Genomic DNA, 26,565 nt, shown 5'->3' on the forward strand with positions numbered 1-26,565 from the left:
AGTGCAGCTTTTCTTCATTTGTATGTTTAAATATTTATTCCATACAATTTTTTTTTTTTTTTGAGGGGGGTTGTTGTTCAGGATGCATTTGTTCACTGTTTTTTTGTCTGGCACATCTGTCATTTTCTTCCTAATCTTACTAATTTCTTTTCTTCTTTTTTCTTCCTTTCTTTCAGTTTAGTTCACTTTTCTCATTACTGGTATCCTTTATTTTATTTTCCAACATCTGTTCACCACTGTATTCTTTTCTAACTTGTGTTTATCTCTGATTTTTTTTTTCCCCTCTTCTGTTCCTCTTGATTTTGCCACTCTTTTTGTCTTCTTTTTGTCTTGACATCTCTTCTTGCTTTGTGGTCTTCCAAATAGACATAGTTACTTCATTAAGTTTTTTAAATTTGTGGCAAAAATGTTGGCCAGTATTTCCCTCTGCATCTACTCCAAGGTGTTTTTGTGAGAATTTTACATTTTCCTCCTTTCGTCTTGAAGTATTTTTATTTAGATGTAAGTTTCTATCATATTAAACAAGTTAGATTTTCTTGGGCTAGCTATTTTGTACAAGACTCCTTTTGGGAAGCATGGGTTGCAAGGATAATCACACAGCCTAATTGGTGATTTATGCAACTCCTTGCTGGGTAGAAAGCTTCCTGCAAGTATGACTTGTGTGTCTGATTTTATATGTAGTGTTGCCTTTTCTACTTCTCTGTACTGAACGAATGAGATTTGCAGAACTTCAGCCATCTTTCTTGCCCCAGCTCCTGTACCTGGTTTTGCAAATAAAGGATATAGATTTGCACTTCAGGGTATGTATTTCATCTTGAGAATGTATACTTTTGCAGATATTTTCTAAGATCTGTTAACATTGGATTCTTTGGACTTCTCTGACCTACTTCCAACTGCATGTCTTCTGCCTGATCTTGGCTCCTTGGGTAGTGCTTTCATATGTTGTGGAGTCTATGGATTTTCTCTGATTCTTAATTTCAATGAAAATAAAAATTTTCATATTTGCTTATTGTGGCTTTTGGATAAATCTCAGGAAGAGAATGAGAAAATGCTGACTTACGTAGGAGGATCATATAGGAAGTTCTATTTTACTGTTTAAAAATGGCATCCACCTTCTTTGTGCTGAAAATCCTACCTAAAGTTTTAGGTACTACCATATTGGGAGGAGTAAAGATGAAAAGGACGTTTAGATGGTATCTGCTATTTGTCAAATTACAGTAAGTGGCATGAAAGTGTTAAGTATTTACATAAAGGCTAATCCAAGGAAATAAGGGATGAGCTGGAGGTTACAGTGAAGCGCTAGCACCAAAGGGTACGAGGGCTGAGTAGAAGATTGACCAGTTGGTCTTGGGCCATAATTCAGCTATGCCATTCATAGTTTGCTTTGTCTTCCTATAAAACGTTAAATCTAAGCCTGGTTCTCATTTCTTAACTTGCTTGCCTCTTGGATATTTTCTATAGGATACTTTGCTTTCCTCTCAATTACTAAATCCTCCAACCTAGTTCAATGCACTTTGCTCATTCTTGTTTGTCAGTGGTTTATCATTCAGCTATTTTATAGGGATCGGAAACATTGTTTAAAAGATACTGTGAATGAGATTTATATGTTTACGTTAAAAATCTGATCTTACCTTTTCTGTAAAAAAAAGAAAAATGGAAGAACAAACATTTGATCATCTATTAAACATTTATGAGTATATTTATGACAGTTTGACTTTCCTGAGTTTGAGCTCTTAATATTATGTCTTAAGAAGAATCTAGAAGCATAGATAGCAAAATCTTTCTCAGTTCCCTCTTTTTATTGTGATTTCATTTCAACTGTAGTTGTTCAGAGTGGTTGACTACAGAGGATCATATTGTATTAGAGAACCAAGATATTTATCCTAATTTAGCTTATGGATGAAACCTTAACTTCTAAGCACAGATGATGTCACTTTTTGTCAGTCCATTTTATTTAGTATTTTTTCCTCATCTCTTTTGGATCTATTTTAGATTTTTGTCTATTTTAGGTCATTTTTTTCCTTTATAGGTTTCAAAATTAAGTACAATTGAAGGAAATGTTGTAGGTCTGTCTTGCATCGAAAGTCCAGCTTCCCATGTGACACAGAAAGTTTCACCACTAATCTAGCATTTTAGTATGGCAGGAGAGGAAGCAGATGTTGTTATCTTAGACATGGAATAGAGTTGTGTTTAGATTTTCAGACTTTCTTATTTGCTAATAATGTACTAAATAATGCATTTAAGAAGAGTTTATGTCAGTTGGTTTATGTTGTAAAAGACTTACCTTGGTGGCTTATTAAAAAATACAGATTTCTGGGTCCTACCTTTAGACACTGTTGGTTTGTTGGTTTGAAGTGGGCCCAGGGATTAGCATTTTGACAAGCACTTCTGGTTTTTCTAATACAGGTCTTCCTTGGATTGCCCTTTGAGTAAAATTGCCCTAGAGAACTTCTAAAACTAAAAATTATATAGAATAAATTAGTTATACTTTGTTGAAAGAAAAAAGCTTGTGTATGAAATATTCAGATTGGAACCAATTTATATGACATCTTGATTTTTCTCATGAGGAACTAAATTTCCCCTTCAAAGATTTAATTAAGCATTCTAGATTTCAAGATGTAACTCATGCTTCTTTATTTTTTCCCCATACATTTTCCAGCACCTTGAGTCTAAGAAATGGAACGTTAGCTGTGCTCAGTGTCCAGTTCTAAGCAAATATTATGAAATTTAATACATCACTTGATAGTTAAACATACATTATTGCATGTAAAACTACATTTCCTTTCTATACTTTGTATGGCATGGATATGAATAATGTTTAGTTAGTTAATTTAAGTATTATTAAATATTTACATCTGAAAAGGTAAATTGCAAGGAAGAAAAACTATTAGATCAATAGCCACATCCTCATTTTAAAGTTTTCCTTTTATTTTTTAAAAAATTTTTTTGTTTGTTTATTAATAGATGTTTATTGTTTGAATTTTTTTGAGTGTGTGTAGGCACCACTAGCTTTTGGTGAATATTTTTCCAGATATATCGCCAAGCATAGGTTTACATGGTCTGGCCTTAGTTGTAAACAAAAAATCATGTTTTGTTATCTAATTTTTTAAGGAATAAAAAAGGCTTCTGTTTTTTTCTCTTTCAGTACTGTTGTCCAGACATGATAAATAACTTTTTGGGACTGGCTAAAACAGAATTTTCAAGTACAGCACATAAAAATAAAACTATTGATTCAGAAAAAGGAAAACTGATCATGTTGGTTAATGACTTTTATTATGGAAAACATGAAGGAGATGTGCAGGAAGAACAGAAGACTTACACAACCTTTAAATGCTTCAGTTGCTTGAAAATTCTTAAAAATAATATTAGGTATGTAAACACTTATTTTTATATTTATTTGACAATTATAATGCTACAGATATAAATGTTACATCTTTATCTTACATTTTTAATGCTATTCTAGATAAGCGATTTTAAAGCTTTTGTCCTTTCTGGTATTTTAAAGTTGACTCCTGGATTCAGTTAGTTTTATTTCTTTAAAATAACTTAAGAAAGGACAAATTATTTCAAATAAAACAAAATTAGCTCCTTTTCCTGATATTATCAGTGATCTAGGAATTTTCATGAGATAATTTTCATTTTTAGCTGCCTTTGAATTTTATTTTTCTTCATAAGAACCACTTAGTTATGTTTTGTCCAGTTTGACCTCTTATGTACTAATCTTATTTAATGCTCAAATCTTTCAGTTAATATTTATAATTTTAGAACATTTACCTTGCAGGAAAAGTGATCTTTAGAGAAGTACCAGTTCTAGGAAACATGACTGCTTTGATTTTAAATTTTAACCTCTGTGAAAATTAAAGATACAATTTCCAGTGAAATTTTGAAAATTTTCCACACGTATCCTTTAAGTTTTAGGGACCTATACTTTGTAATCTTTGAGTTACATTGCATATTAGTAGCTATCAGCCTATAAATGAGTTAGTAACAAGAACAAAGTAAAAAAGACAAATTGACTGATACTTTTCTTTGGTTGTATAGCTTGACATTTATATTCGGTAAGGTTTTTTTCATCGTTTTATTCTAAAAATTTTCAACATACAGCAAAGTTTTAAAAATTTTATAGTAGACATTTGTATACTTACCATGTTGATTATACTAGCATTTAAATGTACTTACTTTATCATATATCTATTCACCCTTCAAACTATTTGTTTTTTTATGCATTTCAAAGTATGTTGCAGATTTCAGTGTATTTCTTTTAGATGAAGTGTATGTGTGTGTATACAAACATACATATGTATGCCTTTTTATGTTACTTGAGATAACTCTTATTATTTGTAATAGCATTCTTAGGCACCTATAGGTTATTTCTAGACCCCAGCATTTATTTTATTTTCCTGTGAGTTCTTGAGTCCAAGAAGAAGCATGTAGAAAAACACTGAAATACACTGTGATACACTCCAAAAACTATTGTTTTGTTTATAATAGTGCTTTATATTTATAGTTTTAAAAATTACCTAACGTATGTTATTTCATGAGTTTTCACATTCCTTTTATCTCCCTTTTTTCAAACTTTAATGACCATCGATAGCTAATGGTCCCAACAGTTTAACAGAAGGGATGTGATATAACACTGAAGCAATATTACAGTAGAACTCTGTCCCCTAGTCCATATTTTTCCCATTTTAGTAAAATACACCAGAAAAATCATATTAATAAATATAGTAAAAAGCATAGAAATATGGCTAACCAGCTTAGATCTTTGTTATACTCAAATATTATGTCTATGATATTAGAAATTATTTCAGCAGTATTTTTTTGACTTTACCTCTGAGATTAATACATTAATTTTAAACATATGAAAATAAAAAATTTCTTTTTTTTGTCATTGTTTCAGAATACTAGTTATATATTTCTAGAGTATCTCAAAATGTAGAAATTTTAAGCAAAGAACATCTGGTAACATTCAGGAATTGAACATCTTTTGAGATACTGATTGTTTAGTAAATGTAACCTTAATGGCAAATACTTTATAACCAAAGGATTTAGACATGTTAAGTAATATTTTCCATTGATGGTAAGAACTAGGAGGGTAAGTTGATGTTTGTAGAGAATGGTAAGAAAGTGATAACTAACTTTCTACTCGCTGTCCTGTCAACATATTGTAGTATGGTATTTTTTTTCCTATATGGAGTGTCACCTGAAACAGGTTTATTTTGTTCTGTGAATATCCTTTTAAGATGCTTGCTTTTTTTGTTCCCCTCATTTCCATCTGTTGGTTTAAGTAGTATGAACTCCTAATGGGGGCTCATATAATAACTGAGAGAAAACTTGCTAGTTAAGAGATTATTTTATATAGATACACTTTAATTGCTGAAAGTTGTGAGCTGAAAGTTTAATGGCTCGTGACATTTTCTCTACATGTAAATGTTTAGCCAAGACTATGATTTAGTGTAGGTGTTTGTAGAGCAGATGTTAAAACCAAAGGAAGACTAAAAGATATTTCAAAGTGCACCATAACCTGTACTAAGGAATAGTATTGTGGAGGTGTGAAAAAAGAAAGAAATGCTATAACCTTTATGATGATTGCTATCCACATTGATGACATCATCACTTAGTTTCAACATTATTTCCTTTAGGAACTCAAAGTGAATAATTGTTAATAGTTGACCCAGTCTAAAAATTGTTACTTTGATTGAATAACTTTACTTTCAAATTCAGCAAAAAGCTTCAGTAAGCTCTTTTAAATAGGTATTCCATTTTTATTGGACTCTGTGCTATTGAAGGTCATAGTTCCTGCTTATAAGAAGCCTTTTAGGGAAGCTGAAATAGCAGAATTTAAAACTGAAAAATGGGCATAGCCTACAAAGGGCACAGTCTGCAAGTTAAAATGAGCAGTCTATGCTAACAGTAAACCAGTATCATTAAATAAAACAAAAGGTTCTTGTAATTGTAGGCATTAAAATTGCTATTACATGCATTTAGAAACCAAGACACAAGTAAAAATACCAGTAATTTGTCTTTTAAGCAGCTGGAATCTATTGTGTATCTTCACAGCCTTAAAAGATTTCTCTCATGACTCTGTAGTTGCTTTTGGTGGTAGTTTTCTTCCTTTCAGTATTTTATTTAAAAATATAAGTAGTATTTCTTGTATGGAAAAGAAACTTGTTTTATCTTAAAAATTTTTTATAATCTCAAATGATTGAGAACAAATTAGTGATATTTCAGATTAATGGTATTAATGAATTATTTTAAAACAAAGATAAAAAGATGTTTACTTAGCAACTTAATGAAAGTGTTTATTTAAAGTGCACACTTTTCCAGAGGACTTTAAGGCTTTTTGAGACTTTATTTTCAGTAATGTATCTGTAATTTTAAGATTTAGATGCAAGTATTTATTTGTGAGATTTTGTTTTGAAATCTGAATTTTTGCACCTGTTGACAATCATTTATAGGTTTATGAACCACATGAAACACCATTTGGAACTTGAGAAGCAGAGCAGTGAAAGCTGGGAAAACCACACCACCTGCCAGCACTGCTACCGTCAGTTTCCCACACCATTTCAACTGCAGTGTCACATTGAAAGTACACACACCCCCCATGAATTTTCTAGTAAGTTACAGTTAGTTTAAAAATTGAATATTGTTGATTTTAACAGTATAAACTCTGAAAAGCTGAACAAGCCCATTAGAAAAATAAGAAAGAGACTTTGAAATTTGGGAGTGTAATTGAAAAAGTTAGGTTTTAACTTACATAAGCTTTAAAATAAAAATTACTAAAACTAAAGTCCCTCTCGTAAATAATTTATTAGAGTAAATAACCTGTGCATTATATGTGGGGGACTAAATTAGAAGCCTCAGATCATAGTTTTCAAATATGAAGTCAGTGCCCTTCATTTGAACTTGAAAAAGAAAAGTAAATCCAGTGGTAGTTAAAATCACAGATTTTGGAGCAAGACAGCTTAGGTTCAAATCCCAGCTCTGCTTCTTAATATATGTTCCTCATGTGATCTCAAGCAAGTTCCTTAGTATTTGAATAATAGAGATAGTAGAAATAACTACTTCATAATGTTGTTACAGAAATTAAGTGAGTTAATATAAGTAAAGTGTTTAAAACTGTGCTTGACACACAGTTAATCACTATGTAACTGTTCACCACCACTGCCACTACCAGTACTACTGTTATTATTATTGTTGTTATTGATATAGATATATAAAATATTTATATATTTTTTTTTTGTTTGCGTTGAGAGGATACTTTTTTAAAAATTAAGTAATTGACATAATTTTTAGTTTCAAGTGTACAACATAATCATTCGATACGTGTGTGTGTGTATATATATACATATTAAAATGGTGTAATGTCTTTTTTTCCCCCCACTTTTAGCCATTTGCAAAATATGTGAATTATCATTTGAAACAGAGCATATTCTTTTACAACATATGAAGGACAATCATAAACCTGGTGAAATGCCGTATATTTGCCAGGTATACACATATTTTATTGTATACATAGTATTTGTTATCTGTTGTTTTGGTTACAAGATATAAAACTATTAGGCCAAGCATCAGCAATTTTTTTTCTGTAAAGGACAAGATAGTAAATATTCAGGCTTTTAGGGTCATAGGTCTCTGTTGCAACTAACTAATTTTGCCATTGTAGCACGAAGACAGCCATAGACAGTAAGTAAATGAATGGGTGACTGTGTTACAATAAAACTTTGAATCAAATTTCAACTGAAATTTGAATTTCATATAATTTTCAAGTTTCAGGATATATATTCTTTTATTTTTCTAACCATTTAGATTAATTTACTGAAATTATAATTTCTCATAAATAATTTATTAGTAGAAAGTCCCTTGGCACAACTCATGCATTGTACATGGGGCCAGCAGAGAGTTGAAACTGACCCACAGGACGTTGTTTGACCACTCCTGTACTAGATAAAGAAGAACTCTGGCAGAAAGGCAAACATGGACTTACCTTGCTATGTATGGAAGAATGTAGGCATCCAAGAAAAATATGAAATACTTTTATTTCAGAGAACCCTACCAAATGTTTAGGGACTAGCATTATTCCAAATTTGGAGGAATAGGAAAATAAGATAAAAATAGTCACTGCCATATCCTGGAGGCCATATATAATCTAGAGGAAGATGCCATTTAATATAGCAGAAAGAACTTTATAGGACAAGAGCTGTCAGAACTTGAAATTTCAAGTCAAGATTGGGAGTAATAAAATTATCTGATAAAAAGAAGGGAATCTAGTTATATTTTGGGAAGTATCCCTAAACTTTGAACTCTTCTGTCTCAAAGATGATCTTTTGGCACTTGCATTAGTGGGATTCTTGGTTATGTAGGCATCAATATGAATTAATAGTACATCATATTCTTCTAAACAAGTGACCTATCATTGTTACTTTGTGATTGGATATCATTATAAATTTTCAAGTTAAACTAAATCTTCTTTTTTTGATAGGTTTGCAATTATAGGTCATCATCATTTTCTGATGTAGAAACTCATTTTAGAACATCCCATGAAAACACTAAGAACTTGCTATGTCCATTTTGCCTCAAAGTTATTAAAATTGCAACACCCTATATGCATCATTATATGAAGCATCAGGTGAGATTTATAAGTTCTTATTTGTTCATGTTGTTTTAAAGAAAAGATAGATTATGACTTAGAACAATGGTTAGGTTTGTTCTGCAAGGGAAGCCTTGTTGTTCCAAATGATGTGTTTGATTTGTAGTTTATGCCAAATTGTTTGTTAAACTTCCACTTCTTTTTCTTGCTTCCTTTCTAGTGATGATATGGCTCATACTTGAAAATTCTGAAAGATAGCTATAAATAGGAAAGCTTGATTGAAGGGAAAAAGAGAAGATGAGTGGAAGAATAGCTGAAGGATTGGATATTTCACAGTCTGAGTGGGCATGGGGATGATTTTGAAGGTTATTATCAGGAGCAGGGGAAAAGATGAGTTTGAACTGATAAAGAAGAGATTGAGAACTCATAGTCTTGTTTTCCTCTTTCTCTTCAAACTTTACTTCCTCTTTTAGCCCCCTTATCGTATGAAGACATGTTGGCATCATTTACCAGGAGTGGTCTCATAGCTGCCAGTGATGGAGGAAGCAGTAATGACACTTATGTATTTCTTGATATATGAACTCTGCCAAAGAACTATATTTAGATCATAGCTTGATTTGTGGATGACGTCTGGCAGTTCTGCTGTGTAATTTTTGGGACCCAGTATTAGTGCTTATACACTTCTTTCTCATTCTATTGTTACATTTACTGGTTCTTTTCATGAAGCAATTAAATCATCCTTTGTTTGGGCTGAAAACTTTTATGCAATACTGATCCTGTTCTTAAGTGGTCAAAAGAGCAACAACAGTGCCTTTGCCAAAACCAGAAGACGATGGATTTACTGAATCTGATCATGTAATCAAGTTTTGCCGCCTCACTAATCAGCTCGTTACCTTTTCTTATTATTGATTAAATTGGCATGTCAGTTTACTCAGCATTGGTGCTTACTTTGCTTTCCATTCTAGTCATTAGATAATCATGAAATAGACTTGTGATTTTTAATTGGGAAAGATCATAAAAGTAGAATTTCCAAATGAATCGGGATCACCTATGTTGTGACTAGGATGCCACCCATCGTTGAGAAGTTCTGGCAAGACCTTTCTATTCTAGGTTTCTCCAGCAATGTTCTGTCAGGTGTTAATGATAAAAGAATTTGGTAAATACCTAGGTTTACAAAATTAAACAGTTTCATTTCTTTTTTAAAACAAGAATCCTCAGAGATTTTAATATGCTAATGAATATTATAAACCTCTATGCAAGGGATAAAGTATGTATTTTTCCCAAACTTACTTGGCCATTGAGCCCTTTATTTGCACAATATCTATTAACATTTATGGAACAGAGTTTAAGAAACACTATTCCTGGTACTCTATATTTCATCTTTGACCTTTAATTTTGAAAGAGAGAATGAAGTATAAAACAGTAGTTCTGTTTCATTATGGGGCTTTTAACATCAGTTTTCCCATATGCTTTACTAAGCTCCAGAGTGAAATGTGGATGTGGAAAGAATGAAAGAAATGTGTGGGCCCACTACGTGGGCCATGTGATTTATAATCAGTTTTTATACCTGAGTTTTATGTCTTCACTTCCTATGGGTGTCCAGTTGTTTTTTGTTTGTTTGTCTGTTTTTCTGGAGTACGTACTAGGTAGACAACCAGTAATTAAGAGAGGAGACTCTATTAATAAGAACAACCATTAGTCACCCTTCAAGGTATTTACAATTTGTATGATTATTTACAAAAGGCTGGAAAACCATAGCTGAGCAAAAACTTATAATTGAGATCACATTATTGGTGCAGTATTAGATAATAAGAATTGTTGACTGTATGGCTCATTTTATTGTCTTAAAAGACTTTGGTTGTAACGTTTCTTTAAGAGGATATATTGTTAAGTCTTGGGTGATTTTAGTGCTAACAATCCAGTTTATATCACTCTTCAGAAATAATGAAAGTGATTGTGGATGTGTTAAACATGTTCATTACATCTTTAATAAAAACAGTAAGCAGTCAACATATGCAGTCATTTACTTTATGACAGTAGCAGGTGCTTTACATGCAATATCTTGTTTAATCCTCACAATCACCCTTATAGACAGGAAACAACGTTTTGGAGAAAGTAAGTTGCTCAATATCATATTGCCTAATAAAATGCAGAGTTAAAAATTTGAATTCTGAGCCCAAGATTTTATTGTTTTACCACAGAGTCAGATTTCACATTGGTATTGGGTCTAGGGTCAGAAATTGTAGTCAGAATTCTAGTCAGAATTACCCTTAAATCCCTCATGTCTCCCAGTGTAGTATGCTTATCAAAAAAGTTCAACACATAATTATTTCTCTACCCTTCAAATAGATCACTATTTCTTTGGTTGAACATCATGTTATTAAAAAATGTACTATCTCTTTATCACCTTTTGCACATTGAAATGCATACATAAACAAGAGAAATGTGCAAGAGTTGTATCCAGCTAAGAATAGTAGATTAATGTATTCTTCTGTCTCAGGATTTTGGCCAGATGTTCACTGAATGGAGTGGCAGACATTTTGAACTTGTTAAATTGTACCTGCTGCTCTTACGTACTGTCAGTCTCTTGCTTTCTGTCTCACTATCCATTTATTTAACAAATATTTATTAAGTGCCTTACTAGGTGCCAGGGACTGTTTTAGGTACTATATTGCAGTGAACAATACAAAATTTGTGTCCTGTGAAATTTGGATTATAGTGGAGAAAAAAGAATAAATATAGGTGTGCTTGTGTTTAAATGTATCCTGTGATCTTACTGTGGCTGGTGATAAGTACTGTGGAAGGAAAATGTGGAGGATAAGGAATGCTAAGGATTGGGGAGATGGTGGAGTGGAGAAATGGTTGCTGTTTTGTATATATAGTGGTCAAAAAGGGCCTCTTTGAAGGAAATAAAAGGAGTAATCCACGTGGAAATCTAAAAGAGGTAACGTTATATAGGGAGTGAAGTGAATGTATACCTGGGCATTCAAAGAATGGGAGCAGAGTAAAGTATAAAGAGGAAAAGTAGTAGGACATAAGGTTGTAGCAATAGAATGCAGGCCAATTCATAGAGAGCCTTGTAAACCAGATTCAGGATTTTGGAAAACCGTCAACAGTTTTTTTGGTGGGTGGAAGATAATTAGTGTTATTTTAAAATTTTATTTTATTTAATAGAGGTACTGGGGATTGAACCCAGGACCTCATACAGGCTAAGCATGTGCTGTACCACTAAGCTGTACCCTCCCCCGCATCAGCATTTTAAGCATGTGAAAGATCTGCCATACTTTAAGATCATTGGCAGCTTCGGGGAGAATAGGCCATAGGGAGGAAAGAACATGACAGGGAGAAGATAGGATGTTATAGTCAAGGTGAGTGGCTTGGACATGTATGGTAGCAGTCGTTGGAGGTAATAAGTGGATATATCATGACAGTTTTTGAAGGTAGAGCTGCCAGGTTTTATTAATGGTTTCGATATGGGATATGAGAGAGAAGTTTTTTTCCAAGCAGTTACAAGAATGGAATTTTCATATACTGTCATATGGTGAAGACTGGGGAAGGAATATATTTGGGGCGGGGGGCAGGGAGGTAGGGAAGAAATCCAAAATTCAGTTTTGCCCATATTGGTTTGAGATGAATATTAGACATCAAGTAGTGATGTCAACTAGGCAGTTAGATAAATGATATTTAAAGCCATGAAATGATGCAGTAACCTAGGGAGCGATTATGGATAGAAGATTTCTAGGTACTGGATTTTGGAGAACTTTCTTTTTGTCCTGTTGACTTAGTATCTGTTTCTTGCCCAATGTTTCACTTTTTTTAGTCTTCTTTGAGCGCATACAAGTGAATTTGTTTGAGTTGCCTGTACCTCCAGTATAATCCATTGCATCCCACTTCTAAAAATACTGTTAAGGTGCACCTAGAATAGTGGTACAAACATATTAATTTATATATTGCTTTGAATTTTGTAAAGAAATTTATTTACGAAATGCCTGCTGTGAGCCAGTAACTGTGCTTAGTACTACCCAGTGTATTACCTATTTGAATCTTATAAATGATTTGATTGTATTTTAATGGAAATAGTGATGTATCTGGCAGATCTCAGCTTTAGAGAAAACATTCTTTTGTATTTATATGTTGTTTCACTTTATATATACATATATATATATATGCATATACATACATAATTTTCAAATTAGTGAGAGCACATAGGTAAAGATTGTAGTTGATATTGTATAGTAGAAAGAACGCTGGATCAGGAGTCTGGCAGTGTCAGTAAATAGCTATGGGAAAGTGATTTAGATTTTTCTTGGGTCCTATTTCCTATCTGTGGAATAACAGGATTAGGTTTGAGAAGGGACTTAGTCAAAGGGTCTCAACCAGTTAGTAGATTGGGAGTAGTTATTCTGATTTATGCCTCCATATTCACACTGTTCAGTGTGCAGTGTTGTAGCCACTAGCCATATGTAGCTATTTAAACTTAAATTAATTAAAATTAAATAAAATTTAAAATTTGGTTACTCAGTTACACCTCACATATTTCAGGTGCTCAATAGCCACATCTATCTAGTGGCTGTCATATTGGACAGTGCAGCTCTAAAATGTCTTCAATATTGCAGAAAGTTTTATTAGATAGCACTGCTTTATACAACCATTGCTATAACAAACTTCTTTGAAATGTCTGATTAGATATTTGAATTTACTTTTCCAACTTGTTAACCAACAAGAAATAGAAAGAATTTACTTTTTTCTAGGAAAAAAATATAGTATGGCTCATTTTCACAGTATCATGAGTCTAAATATTTTTAAATTATAATTAAAAGAGCTTTCATACCAGTGTTGAGAGAACTTTCATTAGAATCTATTAATACAACTTTCATGTTCATTTTCTGTATAGTAACACATTTTTGAAACCTAAATACTAATGCAAAGAGTGTTTTAAAACATAAAATAATATTTTGCTGTTATTTATGCTAGGAGATGTAAAATACTAGTTTTAAAATTATTTAGTATCATTAAAATGAAACCAGAGCAGTTTTGGGACACAGGATTTGTGGTTGTAGAAATTATTTTTCTTCCCTTTTTCTTTTTCCTAAACAGAAAAAAGGAATACATCGTTGTACAAAATGCAGACTGCAATTTTTGACATGCAAAGAGAAAATGGATCACAAGACTCAGCACCATCGGACATTTATAAAACCTAAACAACTAGAAGGATTGCCTCCTGGAACAAAAGTAAGTTCACATATGTTGTATTTTAACATTTTGTATGATAATAAAAATAACTCCTGCCTGGTTTTATCTATTGAATATACTACTTTAAAAAGTGGTTTCATATTTTAAGTTTTTAATTTTAGATTTTATTATTTCTTATGTTTAGGAAAATGTCTTCTAACCATTGTTTTTTGGTCAATAGTGTATGCTATGCTAGAGTGGTATTCATTTGTAAAAAGTGTAACAAGGTTAACTGTTCCTGGGTCGGTGGGTTGTGTCAACATTACCTAGGCTATTCTTGAGCTATTCCAGTTGGCACTGAATATGTCAGTTTTATCTGCTAAACTATAAGATGCTTGAGATCAGGAATTGTGTTTTAGTTATCTTTGTGTCCTCAGCATCTGGTATATACAGAACCTTGAATGCCATAGGTTCTCAGGTGTTTACTGAAGTGGTTATTACTGAATCTCCTCTAAGAGAAGCAAGTTCTGCTGCTGGATAGCATTATACTTTAAGTGAGCCAACACATGTCTGACTGCATACTGATGATTGTAACTTCCTTTTCCCTTTTTGCCTTATATACCTCTGTTTTCTCTGACTTCTTTATATACAGTCAGCTCTTGAATATTTGCTCCAGTGGAGGGAAACAGAGGCATGGATAATCCAAAGTGAAATAATCCCCAAAGCATTTATATTTGGCTTTGGGTACTTACCTTTGAATGTGGGTATGTCTGTTATTTGAATTTAACTAAAACAATATAAAGCCATGCTCTGAAGACCTAGAGCAAGAGAAGCTATCCAGCATCCTTCCCTACAATCCATTCATTCCATGCTGGGACTAGACATGCAGAACACTAATGTAAGCAGTGCAGTCCTCTCTCCTTTCCCTTAATAATGATGATGATGATAATAATAATAATGATACTAAATGTTTTAATAGCACCTTAGAATTAGGCTTTTGGTATGCTTTTTCATACATTCTATTATTTAATCCATATAGTAATCCACAGAAGTAGACAAGGCAGATATTGTCCCTTATTCTAGATAAAGAATCTCTAGATGAAGAGGATAAATTACTTATTCAAGGTCACATGGCTAGGAAGGAGTAGTATTAGATTTAATCTCAGGCTTTTTGATTCCCAGTCCAGTGCTTTTACCATGATACCAAGGCACATGTTTTTCATGGTACTTCCTCATAGACTGTTCCCCAAATACATAGGAGTATAGTCAAATGATCAATGAGACTGTTGGTAGGCAGTTGTGTTTTCCATTGTCAACCAGCAAATATAATTTCTGAATAGTAAAAAATAAGCCTTATATTAGCTCCCTTTAAGGAAATTCTAAATATTATTAAACTCTCCGTGCAGTATAATGAATTGATATAACCCCTCCCATAACTTTTGTAAATGTACATCCTGCCTAATGAGCCCCTGGAAAGAGGAAATCTTATTTATTGTAGATCTGTTTGTTGTATAGATGTCAAAGGGTAATCCAGGCCTTTCTAGAGTTATTTTTAGGCTCTGAGATTGCAATTTTGATCTCTATGTTTGTAAATTTAAAAAGTTATATCAGAGCATAGAAATAAGTATGGAATGCACTCTTTTAATTAATATTTAATGTGCTCATATAACTTGCTTTAACACCTAATTATCCATTAATAACTGTTAACGTATAACTGATATCAAATACAAAAATGTAATACTATGAGTGAATAAATATCAAGTTTAATTTCATTTAATTGGTATGAACATTTAGAATAAATGGAAGACTTATCCAGATGTAGTTTATACTTGCCCTTGGTTTAACTCTTTGTTATGTGCTAATATTTTATCACAAATGCAGTGATTAATTTTCTAAAGCAAATATTATCTTCATTTTTGTAGGTTACTATTCGAGCTTCAGTTGGACCCCTTCAATCAGGATCTTCAACTACACCTTCCATTAGTGCAAGCACTTCTACCCTTCAGCTCTCACCTCCAAGGACTAAAAATATAACTGCTAAAAGTCCCACAAAATCTATCACAAGTAAACCTAATACAGCTAAACCCATTGCAAGTAAACCTAATGCAAGTAAGCCTAATGGAAGTAAATGTAAATACAAATCAAAAATTTCTAATATGCAAAGGAAACAAAGCACATTGGCTAGTAGCAATAAAAAAAGTAAAGTCAATACAGCATTGAAGAACTTAAGGTAATCTTTTATTACTGATACACAATATTAGTTTAATTTTAAGTATGAAAACTTTATTTAATATAAATTTACCCCATTATACAACTCTCTTGTACATTTATATACTGTCACTTAAAGGTCAGGCAAATAATAAAAAAGTATTTTTTACAACTGTTGAACAGTACTTAAATTACTGTTTTTTCTATCTAGTATTCATTGGTATTTCTATAATATCCACTGGCATTATACGTTGTCACTTATATCTTGTGATATTTGAATTAACTTAATCTCCTTATTCTGGTATGAAACATTAGCTAATTTTAGATTGTTTATACTTCTAGCTGTTGTTTCATAGGAGATTTTTCAAATGATAAGTCTTTGTTTAAAGATGTTAATTTAATTAACAGAACATAAGATGACTCTCCCTTATTATTTTTGTTTTAAAATATGTTTTTATCATTTTCTTTATATTTCCATAAGGTATCGTCGGGGAGTTCACAAGTGCATTGAGTGTTGTTCTGAAATAAAAGATTTTGCAAACCACTTTCCTACATATGTCCATTGTAGTTTTTGCAGATACAACACTAGCTGTAGCAAAGCCTATGTGAATCATATGATGAGGTAAGATGAGTTAAACATCTATAATTACCGATTAAAATTACAGTTCAGCAAGTTTGGTTTTGAAAACAGTTATCCTAATAGAAGCTAGTTTTTTTTTTTTTTTTTTCCTTTTCAGGAGCAATAGAGAACTTCTAGGTTGATGTCTGGTACTATTTTTTCAGCATAGTTATTCATAAGGTTATTAGAATTCAAATTATAAGAACAGTTAGGCTAATGAAATTAGGATAGGTTTGTTAGGGAAAATAATTTTTCTATGGGAATTTTTTTTTCCTATAGAACTTTTAAAGTGGTTACTTACAAAGACAAAAACTTAAATGTTTTAAATATATTTATGAAATCAATACATGTCATCTCATGAGTGTTATTCTCTTCAAAGCAGTCACTTTGAGAGATTCCAGAATTTTCAGTGATGTTAGAAACTTTATTGGGTCTGTTTATCTTTCCCTCTCTTTTTCTCTGTAATCCTTCTGCCTATCTGTCCATCAAGTCATCTATCCTTGCAGTCATTCAGTGAAATGAGAGACTGTTTCAGTAATGATGCCACTGTTGGATTTCTTTTTCATTAATTCATTCAACATAGACTATGTGAGTACCTAGTATTTTACTCTATGTAGAGAAAGCCTTTACAGCCTCCGTATTTTCATTTGTATCTCATTTGTAGGGGCATACTTCAAAATGGATTTTTATTTGTTTAAAAATAGTATCTTATAGTAACCTATAATGAAAAAATATGAAAATGAATATATGTATGTATATGTATGACTGAAGCATTATGCTGTATACCAGAAACTGATACAACATTGTAAACTGACCATACTTCAATAAAAAAAAATGCAAACAAAATAGTTGAAAATTGTTCAGATATAAGACAGTAAGTTGATTTTTTGAAGTGAGGTTCCAGTTTTGCAAAAGTTAGTATTAAAGTATAACTAATAAAAGTGATTTTCTTATAGATCATGATGTCACATCTATGTTACTTTCTGGTCATTATCACCTACTCCTTTCAGGGATTCTCCCACCTTTCTTGATGGCTTCAGCACCTCTCTCACAGTTTTTTAACTCCCTTGATGACTGGCCTGACCTCATGGTACCTTGACTTCTTTAGTGACAGTGCATTACATCAACCTTTAAGTTATTGTACCCCCTTTATTACCACAGTACCATTTTAATCTTATCATATATACTGTTCACTTCTTTTGAATTCTCAATACCCCAGGACTTTCAGGGCTTTGATTCCTTTTTCCAGTCCAGCAGCAGCCATATAACTTGATAGTCATCCTCACCTTCAGGATCATTTGTTTTGGGTGCTGCTTTGTTTTTGTTCTAGAATTCTTTATACCTTTAGTCATGCTCACCTGGCATAAAGGCCAAAGATTTGAACAGCTGCCTTTTGTGACCTTTGTGCTCAATTCTAGACTAGCAAACAGTACTTGATTCACTCAACTCTGACTCATATTTTTTTTCTTTTTGGAGGTTTTTTTTTTTAATTGAAGTATAGTTGATTTACAGTGTTGTGTTAGTTTCAGGTGTACAGCAAAGTGATTCAGTTATACATATATGTGTGGGTGTATTTTATATATATATATATATATATATATACACACATATACACACATACACACATACACTTTCCCATATTCCTATTCTTTTCCATTACAGAATATTAGAAGATATTGAGTATAGTTCTCTGTGCTGTACAGTAGGTCCTTGTTTTCATCTGTTTTATATATAGTAGTGTGTATCTGCTAATCCCAAACTCCTAATTTAGCCCTCCTCCCTCCTTTCCCCTTTGGTAACCATAGGTTTATTTTCTGTCTTTGAGTCTGTTTCTGTTTTGTAAATAAGCTTATTTGTATCAATCTTTTAGATTCCATGCATAAGTGATACCATTTGATATTTGTCTTTCTCTGTCTGACTGACTTCACTTAGTGTGATTGTCTCTGGGTCTGTCCATGTTGCTACAAATGGCATTATTTCATTCTTTTTTTATGACTGAGTAATATTCCATTGTGTACGTATATAGCACATCTTTTTTAGGACACTTAGGTTGCTTCCATGTCTTGGCTGTTGTAAATAGTGCTGCTATGAACATTAGGGTGCATGTATATTTTCAAATCAGAGTTTTTGTCTTTTTGGATATATGCCCAGGAGTGGGATTGCTGGATCATATGGTAGGTCTGTTTTTAGTTTTTTTAGGAACCTCCATACTGTTCTCTATAGTGGCTGCACCAAATGACATTCCCACCAACAGCATAGGAAGGTTACCTTTTCTCCACACTCTTTCTGGCATTTATTATTTGTAGAATTTTTGATGGTGGCCATTCTCACTGGTGTGAGGTGATACCTCACTGTAGTTTTGATTTGCATTTGTCTAATAATTAGTGATGTTGAGCATCTTTTCATGTGCCTATTGGCCATCTGTATTTGACCCATGATCTTTAACTTTGAGTCCTAACTTTTTATTTTTAAATACTTTATTTTTACCTATAGTACCTAATTAAACCATTTTTTAGTACTATAAAGATTTTATTTTAGCTTCTCTTAGTTGTTAACCTGGCCTACTAATTACTCAGTTGGAGGTCATCCTTTTAATTAATCTTTTCAACCTCAGAGTTTTTCCTGTTACCTTCATCTAGACATTGATCTCAGAAATCAAACATGTTCCACTTCTGTAAAGTTAACCCTGCCACTTACCTCTTCTAGTTCTTCCACAACCTTATTCAGTTAACTTGCAACTTCATCTCTTCTATCTACCAGTTCCTTCTGCTTACATTTTCAGGTTTTGTTTTTTTTTTAAAGATGAGGGAGATATGTCCTTACCGCCTACTTTCCTTACTTCTTTTCTTCTTCTTACCATGAATATTTTTAAAAAGTGTTTGTTACTAGCTTATTTGTGATTCATTTTTTTACCTTTTAATTTGAGCGTCATCCTCACCTACCAACTAGCACTGCCCCTTTTAAGATTTTCTGTCATGTTCTTATCACCACATTTATTCAATTTTTTTTCGCTCTTAGTACTCCATGACTTCTTTCAAGTATTGGACATTGTTGTCACTCACTTTTGAAACTATCTTCTTCGGCTTGTGTTAAACTGTTAGCACTGTTTTTTTCTTCCTTTTTGGCTACTCCTATCTCATTTTAAAATTTGTTTCCTTCAACTCTTCTTCTCTCTTTAAATTTTCTTTCTCTGTAACCACTGTCACTTTGCCTTTCAACTTTAAATCTTTCACTTTCAATCCTTAGTTTTCCTGAGATCTAACTCTATCTTTCTAATTATTTAATAGGTATTTTTACCTTTGACTCACTGGCATCTAAAAAGAACATAAACAAACCGCACATTATCTTTACAGAATTAACATAACTACCATCCAAATACTCTTTCAGAGCATCATTTGTGTGAATGTGGAACACTAGCTGAAAAAATACGTTGTCCCAAGTTTTTTAAGCTTGTGAAGTTCTCTTGATGTGCCAGTGTGCTTCATGGCTTCCTGAGACAGCACCTTCCGCATTCTTCCACTCTGCCTCCCAGCTGCAGTGGACTACACCTGTAATCCATTTCCTCTAAACCAGGCCCCCAGCATCCTTTCTCCTTGAGTATACTCCAGTGTGGAAAATCCCTTATTCTATGACAGATACATGGCTGCCCAAATACAGCTTTACTTATGCCCTTAATTTATAGGGGATCAAATTTTAAAATATTTTCTTTTCCTAAACCAAAAGTCATTTCACCCTTCCCTCTCCCATTTATCATAGGTTTCTCACCTGTCCAATAGAACCTCTAAATCCCATTCTATTCCAAAACATTTCCAGTTAGCCCAACTTCCTTCTACCCTTTTCCCAGTTCCCAGTGAGCCCCAACCCTGCGCTTCATTGTCATCACACACATTCTTAGTCTTTGTTAGCTTCATATGGAGCTGAAAGTTTCCACTGCCAATCCTGGAGTTTGGTAAACCCCTTTTCCTTTTTCTCTGCTTCATTCCTTGAATTAAGTATCTCCCACAGAAAGGCCCATCACTGTCTCTGCCCAGTGTGGATCCTTGTGATAGGTTTGTGTTTTGTGTGAACAGAAACCTCATTTTCTCCAGAGGATGAGTACTTTTAATCCCTATCATATTCCACCTCTGTACTCGCAACTGATCTTTTTCCCTCCAGTCTCATATTTGCCCCAATCCAATTTTTTTTGCCCCAATCCATTTTAGAAAAACTCTCATCCCCATAAATTGATTGCTCTTCCCCAGAATAAGCTTTCTCCCATACTCATTTTTGACAGTGGCTTTTCATGATTCTTTCTTGGTCCCTGGAATGCACCGTTCTTCCTTTCAGTTTACCTTACTCACAGGGATCATTCCTTACTTTGAGTTGTGTGCCATTCATCTAGTCTGTTGTTTATTATATTTGTTTATATCTGTATTATCTCCTTGAGAAGAAGGGGTTCTTTATACTCACCGTGTCACCTAGCACATTACAAACAGCAAATGGTAGTCAATTATTATAATTATAGAATGCTCTAAATAAAATCCCAAAAGGGGATATTAAAAAAACCATGATGCCGTAGAAACATTTGTGGAATAAGACTCTTACAGAGAAGAGCATCGTTAAAGATATACATTTTAAGTGAATGTTTTAAAAGGTGGCATTATTTGGGTTTGGTTTAAATTATTGCACCTTATTTGCTTACAGCTTTTAGGTAGCAATAGAAGTCACCCGGAAAAAAATGCAAACAAATCACTGTGTAATATTGCTATTATTCTTCAGCATTATGTATAAAAAGGCTTTCCTCTACATGTAATAGAATTAAGTTAACAGATATAAGTACTAAATATCTCTTTTTCTAGCGGAGTTTACTATTTGCTAAGAAGTACGGTAAACTGGTGGTGAAGAATCGGACAAATCTGGATTTGAATCCAGGCTTCCTCATTTATTTATTACCTGTGTGACTTTGGGCAACTTTATTTAACTGACTCCTCGTTTCCTTTTCTTGAAGAGAAAGTTATTGTGATTATTAGAGAAAATGTACTTAAAGTGCTTGATAAAATGATTTGCACCTAGGAGGTATTCAAGTAATTACAGCTTTTTAAAAAAAATTCTCCTAAGAAGGTTATTTAAGAAACTTTTAATCTGAAATCCCAAAAAGAACTCTAGTGAGATCTCATTTTGTTTAAAAAAGCTTTTTTTTTTTTTTTTTTAAACATCTTAGATTCGGTGCTGTGACTGCTGATCCCAAATCATGTTTTCTTTTCTTTTTTTTTAAGTAATTATAGCTCTTGTTTCTAAGTTGTCATTATTAAATGTTGTAGATAAAGTCCTTGGCTTTAATTTTCACAAGTTAGTTGGAGAGATATATTTACCTAACTTAATGTGATAAACAAATGACTGTTAGAGCACAGAGAAGGTAAGGATGATTCTTTAAACAACAAATAAGGGAATGTGGCATATAAATGACATTTCACTTAGGCTTTGAAGGATGATTTAAAATTTCTCCAAGAGAAAAGAAAGCTGGTGTAACAGTTTGTTCCTATACAATGGATAAGACAAATTACTGAATTAATTTTTATAAGATATGCTAAAAATAGTTCATTATGTGTTTTATACAGATTTATTGGCACTAAATAAGAGTCATTAGAAGAACAGTTAGGTTATTATGGTAGCATCATAAATGGTCTCTTCTCTACAACCCACCCCTGGCCCCTTTTTCATTTCTTCCTTTCTTCTGTTACTGATAACTGGTCAGGTCATTTTTTGGCCTAAAATCCTTTGCCTCTTCCTAACATTAATATGATGAAGTTCAAATTTTGTGGAGAATGTAAGCCCTTTTAATATCTAATTTCTAACTACTTTTCCCGTGCCTTCAACTCTTATTTTCTTGAAAATCCTTCCATATCTTGCTCTTTGCTTTGTCTGGAGTGAGGCAGTATAGGGACCCTCTTCACTGAAATGTGCTACTGACTGTTACCTAGCCTTTCCACTTACCTGCAGCTTTCCTTCATGCAACCACAAACCTTTGTACGTGTCACTGTTGATGTTTATCTTATGGTAATTATTTATGAATATGTATTCACTTGTTTAACAGATACTTGTTAGGCCTTCATCCTGTGCCAGCTGCCTTTTGACTACCTTCACTGCCGAACACTGGATGGTGAACTCTGAGGCAGACAACTTTCCTTTATTATTGTATATCATCAACCTCTAGTCAGTATAAATCTTTTTTATAGGTAGGAATTCTAAATTAGAAATGATTTCAGACAACTAAAGTTTTAAAATTACCAACATTTTAATAAGGTACAAGTTATAGACAGAAAGAGAAACCATCAAAAAGACCCTAAACTATAATCTTTTCTCTCCTCTTACCAAATAAAGAAAGAAACCAAAACAGTCTGTTGGAGGAGAAGGAAGAAAGCTTTTGAAAATAACTTTTAAATCTCATTAAAAAATCTTATTTGGTTCACATTCTTTGGGAATCAGATAAAATCTTGGACATACTCCTCGGAGGAAATACAGTTATGTGCACAAATTTTTGCATATAATTTCACTGTTTCCCAACCTCCTAACATTCTCTTCTTAAAAAATCCCTTTATTTTTGTGATGTTACTTTGAGTTTGTAAACTCTTAATAATAGTAGTTATCCCCTGATTGAAGAAATGAGTATTAGAAATCTTTTTAGTATATTGTCTGGGGATTATAGCTGGTCAGAGTATTTGTTTTCCCATACATACATGCTCCCCTGATTATGGTTACCTCGTATCTGAGACTCACAATTGACCTGGTGTTTTAGCTACTTTAAGTCTGCTCCTCAGATTTTAGCTTGCATAAGAATTACTGGAAAAGCTTGTTAAAACAGTCCTGGGCCCCACTGCCAGAGATAAATTCAGTAGGTTTGTGGGGGGCACAAGACTTTGCATTTCTAAATAAGCTCTCAGGTGATACTGAAGTTATTAGTCTATGACTCTGCTTTTATCTGTGCTAAGTAGTCCTGTGCTAAACTAATCCTGGTTTTCTAGTACAGGAAAGCTTTCCTTATCAGATTTAAAAGGGTGTATAAAAGCTATTCTCATTGGCTACAAAGTGGTTAGGGATTTTCTGTTCTCTGCTTAGGAGAAGTGTTGTTTTAGCTCTTGAGTTCTGCTTTAATTTTTTTTTAAACCTCTACTAGTAATTGTAAAGAATTCTCTAAATGTTTATTTAATTTTACAAGTGGTAAACTGGCATTTAGCTCAGGTACTGTTTACTTCCAAGATAATTTGGATTCTGCTTCCCCTCCCTTGGCATGAATATGTTAAGATTGGAAAATGATTTAAAGAATGATGATTATTGATGACCATTCATATTATAGCAGAAATGTTATTAGCAAAAATTTTAAATTGTTTTCAACTCTTTTTTGTATTCATAATCTTTATTTGCTACTGTAATTATTTTTATATTTACACATTTTCTCCCAGTCCTTGTCCAAATGAAGATATGTTTTACACAGTTGCATAATTCACATAAATTTTGTTAATCTTTTTGTTTTCAACTCTTAACAGATGAGGAAATAATTTGCTGTGCTTTTTTTAACTCTTGCGTATTTCCTTTCTTCATCCGAAGATGAGGTACTGATCATACGAGAATATGCTTAGGGAAATACATGTCACTAGAAAATAAATAGATAAAATGGAATGTAAGTTTAAATGTTGAGTTAAACAGGGATGACAAACATTATTTTATTATTTATAGCATGATATTTTACTCAAAACTAGAAATTTAAGTATAGACTTGATATGTAGCTATAAATTAGTATGACTTATGTGTAATAAAATTAATAAAATCTCTTTTGTGTCTCCCAGCTTTCATAGCAACCGTCCAAGTAAAAGGTTTTGTATCTTTAAGAAGTATTCAGAAGATCTCAGGTAAATAGTTGATCTTTTTTCTTATGTCTATTGAAAAATTATGACTTAATAAAAATATTATATTAAAATTTTGAGATACAGTTCAAATACCCTGCAATTCACACATTTAAATTGTTCAATTAATAGTTTTTGGTATATTCACAGAGCTGTGCAGTCATCACAGTTAATTTTAGTTCATTTTTATCAGTTCAAAAAGAAACTCTGTCCCTGTTAGTGGTTATTAGCCCCATTTCCTTCCAACTCCTCCCATCCCTGTGCAACCACTAATCTACTTTCTATCTATATAGATTTGCCTATTCTGGACATTTCATATAAATGAAATGATACAATATGTGATCCTTTGTGATTCATTTCTTACCTTTAGCATAATGTTTTGAAGATTCATCCATGTCGTAGCATGTATCAGTACTTCTTTTTCTTACTGCTAAATTCCATTGTATGGATATATGATAGTTTGTTTATCCATTTAGGTTATTTTAACTTTGAAGCCATTATGAGTATTGCTACTGTGAACATTTGTGTACGCACTTTTCATTTTTTAAAATGTATATTTAGGATTAGAATTGCTGGATTATGTGATAACTCTGTGTTGAGCCTTTGAGGAACTGCCAGACTGTTCTACAAAGTACCTCCACTATTTTACATTCCTATCATTAGTATATGATGGTTCCAGTTTCTCCATGTATTTGTCAGCACTTGTTAGTATCTCTTTTTTATTATAGCCATCTTAGTGGGTGTGAAGTGGTATCTCACTGTGGTTTGTTAAAAAATTTTTTCTAACCTGATGTTGAGGTACTCAGTTTGGAAATCTAAATGATTATTGCTGGATATTGCAGAGTTCTAGTCAAGTTATTATATCCTTAGACTAGAGGTTTAATTAGTCTGCATTCTCTTGATAGATTTTTTTTTCAGGGGTGACCAGTGGTGTCAAGATGAAATGTTTGTGCATTTGCATTGTAAAATGAGGACAAAAAATAAGACTCTCCAATAATATTTGAATAATAAAACATACCTAAAATACCTGGCAAAGTGACTAACATTTTTTCAGTTTTAAAGTCAATTTCTTAAATCTGATATTCTTGAAATTAGTATGATGTAGTCTATAATTCTTTTCCTTTTTCAAATAAAGAGAAGTGTACAACTTGCTTACTGTGCTGAAAGAACTGTTGATGAATATTTCTAAGGACATTGATAGTTAACTTTGGTTTTACCACACATTAACTCAGAATTCAGTGAACACCATTTTTTCCATGTTTTTCTGAATTCTTTGGACCCCATTTGCTTCTTTTGTTCATGTTACCATTGCTACTTGAAATACCAGTGTCTTTGCTGCACCAAGCTAATATATGCAGATAAGGTTAGTCACTTGTTTTGATATTGGTGGTTAGCGGAAAAGATGAAAGAGGTGATGATTATGTCTCAGGACCTTTGTACTCATTATTCTCTGTGACTAGTTTGTTCTTCCCTAGGTTTCTCTGTGGTTATCTCCTTTATCTCTTTTAGGTCTTCTATTCTGATGACTGAGTCTTTCCTTGACCACTTGATTTAAAGTGGTATTCTCTCTCTTATGCTCTAGCCCAGCACTCTTTATCTCCTTTCTATGCTGCATTTTTCTCTAGATCATCTTTTATCACCTGATACATTGTATACTTTATTTTCTGGGTTCTCTCACTAAAATTTGTGTGGTTTGGATTTTTGTTTATGCCGGACATTGATAGGTGCCTGGCACATGGTAGGCACTCAGTAAATATTTGTTGAATAAATTAATGTATATATTGAAAATGACTTATGTAGACTGTAGGTCCTGTCTATGCTGTTGGACCATTAGCTTACAGAGAGAGAATATTTTGACTCAGTTTAAAAAATACATTGGTACTAATTTAAAAACATTTACTGAATTGAAGGAGATAAAGTAAGTTATATTAGATGTTGTCTTTACTGAAAATTTTTTATAAAAATGAAAAGGGTTTTACTGCTTTCAAAAGATGAGATTTTAGATAGCTTTTTACCTCACTGTTGTCAAGCTCGGTGGCGTGTTTGGTTTTTAAGTGAATTACATGATTTTAAAGATCTGGGATGGTTTTTCTGTC

At 32.7% G+C, this 26,565-nt stretch overlaps 1 protein-coding gene across 10 annotated transcripts in view; it reads left to right on the forward strand.

The window, feature by feature from the left end:
* Positions 1-26,565, forward strand: part of ZNF280D (zinc finger protein 280D) — a 248,542-nt gene that overhangs the window by 180,705 nt on the left and 41,272 nt on the right. For all 10 annotated transcript variants that reach the window (XR_004320421.1, XM_032481101.1, XM_032481102.1 and 7 more), the window contains 8 exons: positions 3,146-3,369; positions 6,459-6,616; positions 7,391-7,491; positions 8,483-8,629; positions 13,688-13,822; positions 15,685-15,992; positions 16,452-16,592; positions 24,413-24,475. Coding sequence is in view for 9 of the 10 variants with exons in the window: in XM_032481101.1 (XP_032336992.1) it covers positions 3,146-3,369; positions 6,459-6,616; positions 7,391-7,491; positions 8,483-8,629; positions 13,688-13,822; positions 15,685-15,992; positions 16,452-16,592; positions 24,413-24,475 (1,277 nt within the window). In the remaining variant the exon portion in view is untranslated. The remainder of the gene's footprint in view (positions 1-3,145; positions 3,370-6,458; positions 6,617-7,390; positions 7,492-8,482; positions 8,630-13,687; positions 13,823-15,684; positions 15,993-16,451; positions 16,593-24,412; positions 24,476-26,565) is intronic.

This window comes from Camelus ferus, chromosome 6 (assembly GCF_009834535.1).
Source record: "Camelus ferus isolate YT-003-E chromosome 6, BCGSAC_Cfer_1.0, whole genome shotgun sequence".
Taxonomy (NCBI): domain Eukaryota; kingdom Metazoa; phylum Chordata; class Mammalia; order Artiodactyla; family Camelidae; genus Camelus; species Camelus ferus.